This window comes from Pezoporus occidentalis, unplaced genomic scaffold, assembly GCF_034315485.1.
Source record: "Pezoporus occidentalis ecotype Australia unplaced genomic scaffold, CSIRO_AGI_Poc_V1 ctg55, whole genome shotgun sequence".
Taxonomy (NCBI): domain Eukaryota; kingdom Metazoa; phylum Chordata; class Aves; order Psittaciformes; family Psittacidae; genus Pezoporus; species Pezoporus occidentalis.
The window spans coordinates 411,245-422,256 of NW_026915888.1; the positions used below are offsets into that span (position 1 = coordinate 411,245).

An 11,012-nucleotide genomic window follows, 5' to 3' on the forward strand; every position below is an offset into this window, starting at 1 on the left:
TGCTGCCTTCAGAGTATGCATGAAATGTCTGTGAATATTGTGGATTTTGGTTCCAGTATAAACCAACATCAAATTGCTAATACCTGTATGAACACTGATCTCAAGAAGACACATACGCAGGTTATAGTCAGAAAAACGCATGCAGAATAGATGCATGCTAAAGCTCCCATGCTATTTCAGTGTGCACATATAGACTCTGAATGCACTGCATGCTGATTATATGCATCTAGTTGTATTCCTGACTGCAGATTAAGTTCAGTGCCACGTTTGTGATATGGTCGTCAATGCCGTGAGAGCTTCATTGATGGAGAGCAAAGTGCACGTGTAACTTGACAAGGGTTTAAAAGTTGAGAGTTTGGTGTGCAATAGAATCACTTTTATTCCTAATACTAAAATCATGTATGTTAAGTGATGCAATTGACCATTTTTTTGCACTTTGGCATTTATAAATATTTATATGTATTTAAAGATTAAGACTATGTGAGTGTGTGTATACATATATATATAAAGACACCTGCTCAGTTTCGTAAAAATGAATGTTACTTTTCTTTGAGAGACTTTGTATAGTGTTAACACTACTGCAGTATACATAAACAGTTGATGAAATCAGACTAAAAATAAGTGGTGGTCAAAATAGATACAATCTGTAATCTTAACTGCTCACCTGAAAGAAAGAGGGATCTATGGCTATCAATCAGATTAGTTACCAGAAACATTGTTAGATGTATGAACACTGAGTAGCTGAATGGCATTGCAGAAATGGAGTATGTTTTAAACAGTTCGTTTCATCTGTGCTCATATCATTTTTCCTCAAAAACCTACGACCTTTAGAAAGAAAAGCTTGGCATTTTGAACTCTGATAAGCAGCCTGTAAGTGTGATTTGAGGAAATACTGTGATATGGCAAATTCAGTTTTATATTGAAAAAGGTGAGAAGTGAATGTTAAAATTAAGGCTTTGTCTGCATGAATCACACAAAATAAACTAGTCTAATGACTGGAAACTACTGTTTGCAAACAGCCTTGGAAGTTTTGTAATGTTTCCGTTTGCATTTCCTTGTCAAAATAAATTCAACCTTAACTAGAAATTAACTAGTTAGTTGGTAAGTTTCAAAAGCTGTAAGGAACCAGAGGGCTCTGGAGGTTTTTGTTGTCTCTTTTTAAGACCTAATGGAGCATATGTGTTTATTCAAAATTAATTAAGGAAAACCAAAGTGATTCCATATGTTCAATTTTCCTTTCCTAAAGGAAAGTTGGTTTCCTTTTTAGATCTATTTGGCTTTAAATCCTGATTTTATCAATTACGTAGCATTTAGACATTCAAAATACAGCTGACATCCCAAGTCTCCAAGAAGCGAGTGGATGACCCTTCTATTGGCAGAAGTGCAGTCCTCTATTTTCACGTGTGCTGGAAGTTGAGATGTTAAAGTGCAGACAAATCTTTCCTGAACATAATCCTGGTTTGGAGTACGGGTTCAGTCTTGCAGCAATACAGTTTGTGTGGAGTGTTTCATTTGAACTGTGACACTTGAAGTGGAAGTTTAAGCATGGTGGGGGGTAAATACTGAACAGCCTTTGTCTGTATATTCTACATATGTCATATGGATTCTATCAGGGCTTGATGCTAAACTTAGTGATACCATATACTGGGAACCAAATTCTTTCCTGGGAGGTGTATTGTGGAATTCCTGCTCAAAACTGGCTTTGATCTAGGGATGCCAGCACCCAGATGCGGAATTTGGACTTGAGTTCCTATAGATGAATCTAGTGATTTCTTTGCTTTTCCAGAGTGTCTTTTGGTTTTATTTTTTTTAAGATGTTGAAATATGACAGAAAAAATGTATTCTGGCTTATTATTTTACATATATTTTAGGTTGTCTATTCCATGAGTGATAGTGATGTTCTAAAAGCTTATTACATGACTTCTCAGATCAGTTTTATTTTTTGCCCGCTCTGCATGCTAAGAATGTCTGGAGCTAAACTAATGTTTTAAGCAAACCATCTTTTCTCATATTCGTGTTGGAGGAAAGTGGGGAGATAACCATCATATCTGTTTGTGTTCTATAAAATGACTATTTTTGTAGCTAAAAGTTTAGTTGCGGGATTTCAATCCCACACAATGTTGCTTTGTGGCTATAAATTTCCCTGGGTCCGCTATTTCAAACAGTATGTGTATAACAAGTCCAGTATGAAATTAAACTAATAAAATGCACTCTTCTGCAATTTGTTATTGAAAATATGGCAAATTATTTTAGTCCAAGACTTCAAAACAAAATAGAGAAAATCCATGTAACTCTTTAAGGTTTTTATTCCTTGATGCTGCTGTTTGTTTTATGGAAAGGTGCTTGCAGTTTTGCACAGAAGAAATCAACTTCTATTAATTGCTGGGTTTGAAGCACTTTAGGATTCTTCTAAATACAGCCAGTTTATAATGTAAAAAGGAATGACATGAAAGTTTCATGTGTTTAAATTTTGGTTGCCATCTTTGCTATTCTGATGGATTTGATCAGTGTGTTCCTTTAAATATAAATCTGTTTTCAGAGATTTGAAATGAGAAATCTTTCTAATGGGCCAAAATTTAACACACAGTAAGAGATCATTTGAGAAACATCTTGGACTCAAACGCCCGTAGGTGACTTGAATAGCAATGTGACTACCTAACCATTTGTTAGATAAAGAAACAACAAAGTTACAACAGTGTGTGTTCCTATAGTGAGTTCAGATAGCTATGAGCACTGGGATTCTTTTTCTTCAACAAAAAGCTTTTTATTACCTATAGCTACACATCATAAGGTAGTTGTATCTGCTGTGGTGAGGCCAGAACAGCTGTTTATTGGGACTCCACTGCAGTAGATGCTGTATGAATATACCACAGGAAGGCATTGTCCCTGCTCTGAAATGCTAGTCCAAAACCCTGATGCTTTCTAGGGTGTACTTAAGCAAATCCCTGTGCATTTGTTTCTGTAGCTCAGCACTCTGTAGTTTCTTAGGGTAACAAAAGCAGAGAAGAATGTAATCGGGTAAGAGCAGCATTTTATGTTCGCTACCTGAAACAGTCCTATTTGTTACTGATAACAAAGTGAATTTAATACCTGTGAGCATATGCTAATGTGTTGTCTTCTAATGGGGAAGATCTTTTTTGAGAACCCAAGCTTGTCACATAGTTTTTCTATGAATTCAGATGCTTAAATTGGTGCTAATTTTTTAAAAGAAGATGTAACAGATGGCTAGCAGTGTATTTGTCCATTTTTGATACCTATATTTTCTTAAGTGGTGGCAAGCCAAACTTTATAAAAACGAACCAATGTGCATTTTCAGCTTCATCAGGTTCCCAGATTTTCCTCAAGTAAAATGTTTAAACGTCCATGGTAGTTGCTGCTTCTTTGGAGCTATTGCTTTCAAGTGTTGTGTACACTAATAAAATGAACACAGAAAAGATAGCAAAGCATCACTGTCCCTTTCTTGAAGTTACATGATGTGTTGGGTTCCCCATGTGGTTTTAGTAGCTTAGTGTAATCAAGATACCTAATTAAAAGCAAGTCACAGATACCTGTGTGCAGTTAACTCAGTTCAGTGAAGCCTTACCAGGTCATTAAGATAATGTATAAAGATTATATAAATTTTCATCTATTTTGAAGAGGGAATAACAAATAGAAATAATTACCTGTTTTCATACAAATCCAAATGTTAATTGCAGAGAATATATTCTATGATTCTATAGTGTACTCCAGAACACATGCTATTAAAGAGTAGAATAGGCTCCTTGAGTCATTTGTTATGAAATCCAGTTTTATCTAATGATTCAAAATACCCCCCCTCCAAAAATCAGTTCTTTGAGAGTTTCTTTTGAGATGCCTTCAAGTTTTAAGTCCCTTTGGAATGCTTTCTATGGCTCGTTTTGGCCTCCCTTTCCCACGTTCTGTTTACCAAATGTCACAAAAAGTAGCATCAAGCCCTATCACTTATTACAGTGTTCTGATTTTATGGCCTTAATGTTAGTTACAGTATGGTATATAATTTCAGAAGAAAGATGTGCTTTGAAGTCTAATTATATAGATACATGTGGCCTCTTTTGCCTATGAAATTAGGCTTTGATTGTCATATCTCATTCTTGATGCTTGTGCAATAGGAACATGTTCCTTTCAATGCAGTGGCTATTTTGTCTGATGCTGGATTTTATTTTCAGGATGACTAGAAAGTGTTTTGAGTTGGTTTTTATTTTTATCAACAGCAGTTTTGTGCTTCCTTGGTTTTTTTTGATTGATTTTCTTCAAGGAAACTAGAATTTCTTCAGGAAAACTGTCAATAACTAGTTCTGAAGTTCTACTTCAGCCTCATTCTGAAGCTTTGTGGTTTTTTTTTCTCCAAAAACCTTATCGTAAAACCGTACTAAAGCCACTGTAAAATGACAAATAAATATGTACACTTCAAAAACGTGAGCAGTCTCTCTTATTTACTGTAGTTATGTTCTCTTTTTCTTGATTCTTCCTGTGTTGAATTGGAATGCTTTCTATACCCAAAATGGTGTGTGCTCGTAGTTACCCTAAACCATAAAGTCTCAGTTACCACTTTAGCTTCCATTTAACCATAAAGTAAGCATTGGTATGACAAGGGAATGAAGAACAGCTTTAAGTGGTGGTTGAAGTTGCTTTCTCCTGGAACATCTGGAGACATGAACAGCAGCTGGGTTTACTGGCAAGTGTGTTTTGAAATTTTGGGGGTTTTAAGTGATAGAAGCTTGCTTGGTAATACTGGCAGATCAGTGTTCCCATCCATGTGCTTCAATAGTGTCAGCATCAGATTGTCAGACTTGTTGCAAGTTTCAGGTGAGCTACTGGCTATGTATGTATGTATATACACACACACACACACATATATATATATATGTACACACACATATACACATACTTTGGAAGAATTTTCTCTTCACCTTCTGCTCAGACAATGTTGTGTTTCATTTCATTCTCAGTGAACACGGCAGGAGTATGTGTAACTTGGAAAACATAGTTCCATTGTACTCACTTTGAGGAAGAGGTGGATACTCTTGCAGAGACAGTGATGAGGTTTCCAGGCCCTTTACAAAGCTTTGATCAAATTGCTTTTGAGGGAGGTTTTGTACCATTAAAGGAAGGGGTCACATAGCTGCCTGTCCAGATGCAGGGTGAAGGCTCTCAGCCAGCCTTTGGCATTGTAAAAGCCTCACCTGTGACAGTCTGATAAAGTTTTTGCAGCAGCATTGGTATTTCTTGTGTGGAGAATGTGGAAGTTTTCTCTCTTTGTATGGGGCATTGCAACAGATGAGCTGGATGGAGCAGGGATGCCTAGGAGATCGCAAAGCTCCCCTGTATTTGGTGATTGATAGGATGGCTTTCAGGTTACTTCTTCAGCTGGAGAGGAAGATTTGATTCATTAAATAGTGAACAAAAAAAGAACAAAGAAGCAGGATGATGACGTGTGTGCAGGAAAGTACTTTACAAAGCATTACCCAAGTACATTGCTTGCCTTAAGCCATACCTTTTCTTTGGATTTCCTATATAAATTTCCTATATATATATTATGTATAGTACTTGGAGTTGACAGGACAGGTGAAAAAAGGTAAGGAGGGATGGAACTGATTAAACAAGACCTCAAATAATTTTTGAGGCAAGTGGGACTCATGAAGACAGACTTTTTTCATTAATTAGATGAATTAAAAAAGTGGGGGAAAAAAAGAAATGGGAAGAATATAAGTGCCTGGAATTCTCCATTACTTGGTGTGAAGGTAAGGTGGCAAAGAAACACATTATGGTTCAGTGATGCACTGTGTGGAAACCCCGCAATGCATGGAAGTGGTTGGCCAGCATGTCTTTCTGAGTGAAGGAGCTGCAGCATTGCCCTGGGCATGGAAGAGGGAAGCGCTGCTTCCCTCCAGGAGCCTCCTGGGGTAAGCCTGGCCTTTTGATTCACTCCTATTTGATCTTAAAACAAGCTGCTTGCTCTTCTCTGTGGAAGAAGAAACACATCTGTGTGTTTTCTGCTTATTCATCATGACCTGTTTTAGTGATACACTGAGTTATCAAGTACATGGCCACTCTTGCATTTAATCTGAATGAAGAGCAAATAATGAACCACGCTTTATTCTCATATAAAGTCCAATTTTAACTACAAGACAGGTTAAAGTGTACTGGTACCATGGCTCATGTTAAAGTTCTGCAGTGGCATAAAAGAACAGTGGTTATTTGATTAATATTTACCTGTATATGTGTCATTAATGCTGGTATCAAAATAGTTAACATGTTTCTCATGTGGAGAAAGGTACCTCTGGGGGGTGGGAGGGAGGGAGCCTGCCAGGGGCAGTTTTAAGACTAATGTGTTCCTATGGGAGTCCTGTAGGAAGCTTATTATAATCCAGAGGAACAAATGGCTTTGTAAGAGCCCTTCTCATCCATAAATTAACATCCCTTCAGTGAGAGCACAGGAATGGCACAACAGCTCTGCATCATGGGCACAGGACCATGTCAAAGTGCAAGGGGGAGATGCAGCTGTGGTGTCCCATTGTTCCTCTGTACTTGTCTCTAAAACAGCTGACTTAAGGATGCAGGTATGAGCTCAGCATTATTGTAGCCCACGTATTACCTATGGGACCTTGAGGCAGCTGATGGAACATACTCCAGCAGGCACAACATCCCTTGATTAAAACCACTCAGTCGCTTGGGCATTGAGCGCACGAGTACAAGGCTTGAGGCTAGATGAAAAACATCTATGATGAGTCCTTCCCCAGCACAAGACATGGGCTGGCTTGGGAGCTGGTAGTGCGAAGCATCTGAAAGATTTTTCCAGTGCTAAGAGAAAGGATCCCTGGCATTAGCAGGGTGGAGCAGAGGGAGTCAGGATCCGAATGAGTTTGTATCAACTGCTCACTTTATAATCAGCAGCCTAGTTTTTGCTGTTGGGTTTCTTATATCGCCTTTGGAACGGGGGAGTCTGCTGAAATCAGGAGGTGGCCTTTCTACAGCTCAGCTCCACGTCAAACTGAGCACACCCCTGCTCATTTCCACCTGTTGATTTCCCCGAAGGTTTCAAAAAACTCTTCCATCTCTTTCTGGAGCATTTCATTTCTTTTCTCTGCATCTTCCTTTGCTCTCTCCGCATTTCGCATTTTCATCTCCACAAGACTGTACCACTTGCGCTGCTGTCCCAGTTTTGAATGCATACCCTTAATCTCTGACTGCAGCTCCCTGTTCCGCTGCTCCAGGCTGTTGGGAAGACACACACTGTAAATTACAGGCTCTTTCCCCCTCCTCTTTCTTAATAAAGCTTTTTTAAAGCAGTCCTTTTTAACATACATTCCCATAAATAAAAACGTTGGCATCCCTGGTTCTTTTCCAGTTTATGGTGTTATGTATTAAAATAAAAGCTGCCTTTTTTAGTTATCCTGATTTATAATATATATAAATACCATATAGACAAAGGAGTCAGTTTCGGGGTTGGTTGTTTTTGTAGTGGAATACTACAGTAGTCAAAAGGCAAAGGCAACGCAACATATTTTAGGGAACACTTAGGATATTGCTTATATTGCAGTCCCCTTGAACTGCAATGGAAAATATAAGCAGAATACGGCAAATAGACAATAAAAAGACTAAAAACCTGGGAAAAGTTCCTTGAGTTCCTTTACTAAGAAGAAATTGAGGAATACTTCAAGAAATTAAAGCTAAAATGGATCTTTTTTTTTCTTTACACAATATTCATGGCGAAGTGTAATTCAACAGTACCCACTTGCCATCTGTTTTAGCGATGCATGTTGATGTATCTTGCTTTATGTGAATTCGCATGACGTATTTGTAACTTGCAGCTAATGAACAATATTATAATGTTCATTCCTTTTAATTGCACACTAAAAAAGCAGCGCTATTAGGAAAGTGGAGCTTGGAAACATTGCTGCCCTTTTTGCTTCGGTAACACGCAATGGCTAAATCTCTGTTCAATTGCTAAGATTAGAAAGTGGGAGAATACTTATGAGCGCTTTCCTCAGAGCTGTTTAAATTCATGACTTGCAATTTGGAAAGAATAATGACTTAGTGCGAACGCTGCTGAGCAGCCTGCGTGTTCTGCCCTAGAGAAATGCACAGTATTGGATTAAGGCAAAAGGGAAGAACACACAACAGACCAGAGGCTTTTCAAGGCACTTTGCTCTGCCCTGCAGAAAAAACCTCTCATAGATGCTCTGGAGTTTCTCAAGCACTTCACATGAAAATGAATTCAAATAACTGAGTAACTGCTAATCTAATCCGGTAACACTGGATTCCGGTGACATTCACAGTGTTATATGGAGGCTTTGACTGCGGCAGCATCCACACCCCCTGCTTGTGGCTAAGGACCCCGCACTCAACAGGAAGAGATGCCTCCCCTGAAGGCTCATAGTTTTACAGATCCTTTACCTTGCAATCTTGGATTCATACTCAGCCTTCTGCGTGGACATCAGCATCTTCAGCTTTGCCAGGTGCTGCTGTAGGGAGGTTGGGTTTGCTGGCAGGTCACTGTGGCTGTTGTCCATGGGGACGTGTCCTGTGTTTTCCTGCTCCCGCAAAACATGACTTACAGCTGCGGTGGTGCCTTGGGAGTCTTCTGGGTGGGCAAGGCTTGTTAGGTATCTTGAAGGAGGACTTTCCTCAAACATGTTTAGCAGTGGGAGCCTGCAGAGCGTGCCCGGCCAGTGCCACCCGTGCCCTCCAGGCTCTGTCAAAGCCTCGATGCCCTTTGTGTTCTGGAGGAGACCTTGTTTTCGTGTCCGTCTCGCTCAGCCTGGTCACGGGCTATGAGAGCGTTCTTCCTCCCCACAGCTGCTTGAAGCTTTCCAAATACTTGGAAATCGTCCATTTTGCTGGAGCCCGGATCTTGTTTCAGCCTCCAGCTTTGCTTTCTGTACACAGCAGGTTGAGGTCTTGAGCTGCTGCTCCCCTCTGCTGCCCGCTCGCCTCTATCGTCATGGCTGGGTTCTCATCTCTGGGAGCTACTATTGCTTTCCTGCACCCGGGCTGTTCAGTGTAGTTTGCCTGACCTCTGTAGGTGGCCCATTTGATAGCCTGACTGCTTTCATTCCTGGGCTGGGGCAGTGAATCCTGCAGCCCTGTCCTGGGGGCACACGGCACCCACTTTGGCTGCAAGGACAGGGCTCCCTGTGTTCTCCTTCGCACGCATTAACAACGAGACGTGTTCCAGCTGGTTTGGCTGCCCTACATCGAGCTGGTCAGGCGTGAGAAAAATGACATGAATGTGAAATGGCTGATTGTGTCCCTTGTGCATCCTCTGTGTCTGCTCCGGAGAGCAAATCACAGCGCTGCAGGCGAGGGAGGCCGGCTCCTCCGGTCACGATCCTTCAAGGACAAGAAGCTGGAGGTTAAGGAAAAATAGGCCACATCAGCGGTACTTCAGTTCCTCTTGGGAAAAAACTGTTTGATGTGGATAAATACAGAGTGTTTATTTTAGCTGCCTGCTCTCACAAGAGAATCAAGCGCGGCACAGAAATAGCTTGATTATAAGTAAGGAAGAGCAAGCGATGCACGCAGTGTAAATGCATATCTTAAAAATTATGGAGATGGTTTAAAATAAGCAAAATTGTTTCCTCTCCCCGCCCCCCACCTGTTCAGTCTCATGGTACGAGAGTGAAAATGAGCTTCTAAAGAAAGTCTGGGGTGAGGACTATGTTTAAACAGTGCATAAGGCTTCTGCGGGTGAGATGCTGTGCTGGAGGGAGGTGGGCAGAAAGCCACAAATCTGGTTTTGCAGAAGTAAAGTCATAAACTGATTTAAACACCCCCAACACCACCCCCAACCCTGCAGTTGCTCTTAACCTAGATTTTTCCTGCAGAAAAAGATATTCCTGGAGTATTAATGGCCGTGCTTTACGTGGGTTCTGTGTCTATTAATAAGCTAACAGATGGCTGTAGTTTCTGATGAATCAGATTTGGTTTCATTGATTAATCTGTTTTCTCCCCACCCCAAAGGAGGGAGGCAGCAGCTGTGCTGACCTGCAGCTGCTATTGTAGGAATCCATGCAGGCATCGCTGCCCAGCAGGAGGCTGGTAGGGAGCTGCTCTGTTGTCCCTAAGTCAGGGTAAGGAATGGGACAGCTGAGGGGTCCCCATTTGAGGTCAGGCAGATAGGAGGACCTGACCTTCTTGGTCCTCTTGGCAGTTACAGTGCTGCATCAACATGATGTGGGTGAAATTAAGGATGTCAGTAGGATGTAGGAAAATTGGAGACCTCTGGTCATAGCCACCAAGCCAATGTATTGAGGAGATGGGAGATTTAGGTTAGATATAAGGAAGGAAATGTTTACTGTGAGGGTGGTGAGGCACTGGAACAGACTGCCTGAGGTAGCTGTGAATACTCCATCCCTAGCAAGTATTCAAGGCCAGGCTGGATGGGGCTTGGAGCAACCTAGTCTAGTGGAAGGTGATGCAGAGGGTCCTGCCACAGAAAACTGCTTCTTCAAGCAGGAGACTGCGGTGTGTGTCCTGCAGACCCAGGTACAGAAGGGTTTGTGCAGCTCAGGTAGCTTTCTATGGCACGGCCAGTACTGACAACAGGTGATGTATCAGAAATCACATCCCAAAGGTTCTTGGACAGTCCCATAACATCTTTCCTAGGGTGGCCACCAAGCTCCAGGTTGGGAACTTGAAGTGCATCAAAGCAACATCAACAGTGTATGACAGCTGGACTCTCATCTCCTCTGTGCTTCCTCCCCTAATGATACCCTTGATCAGGCACAGCACCATATAATGTTGATTCACCCTCCCCTTCTGCATTTACATTTATTCATACGCCACATTCTCCTTCCACCTTCCCTACGGCTTCCCAGGGTAGATAGCTTGTATTGCTGTCCTGACATTTTAAAGGTCAGCAGTGAAAAGAGCTGTGTATTTTCTTGCCCCGAGGCATAGGAAGAGCTCTGTTGCAGGCTCTCAGCTTGCAGGGAGCTGGGAAGTTTTGAGAAATGGTTTCTTATTTTGGACTGTTTTGGGATGGAGCTTGT

At 41.2% G+C, this 11,012-nt stretch overlaps 1 protein-coding gene across 1 annotated transcript; it reads right to left on the bottom strand.

Moving 5' to 3' along the window:
* Window positions 1–6,062: 6,062 nt before the first annotated feature.
* On the bottom strand, window positions 6,063–9,109 carry LOC134173697 (rho GTPase-activating protein 24-like). The gene is made up of 2 exons (XM_062637997.1): window positions 8,416–9,109; window positions 6,063–7,233 (listed from the first exon to the last, which is right to left on the bottom strand). Exons 1-2 carry the CDS (start codon window positions 8,652–8,654, stop codon window positions 7,026–7,028), a joined length of 447 nt encoding a protein of 148 aa, XP_062493981.1. The 5' UTR covers window positions 8,655–9,109; the 3' UTR covers window positions 6,063–7,025.
* Window positions 9,110–11,012: the final 1,903 nt, after the last annotated feature.

Coding starts and splice junctions, on each gene's coding strand:
- LOC134173697 (XM_062637997.1), bottom strand. CDS start 8,654: ATGTTTGAGGAAAGTCCTCCTTCAAGATACCTAACAAGCCTTGCCCAC. Junction 7,234..8,415: donor TATGAATCCAAGATTGCAAG/GTAAAGGATCTG, acceptor TCTTCCCAACAG/CCTGGAGCAGCGGAACAGGG.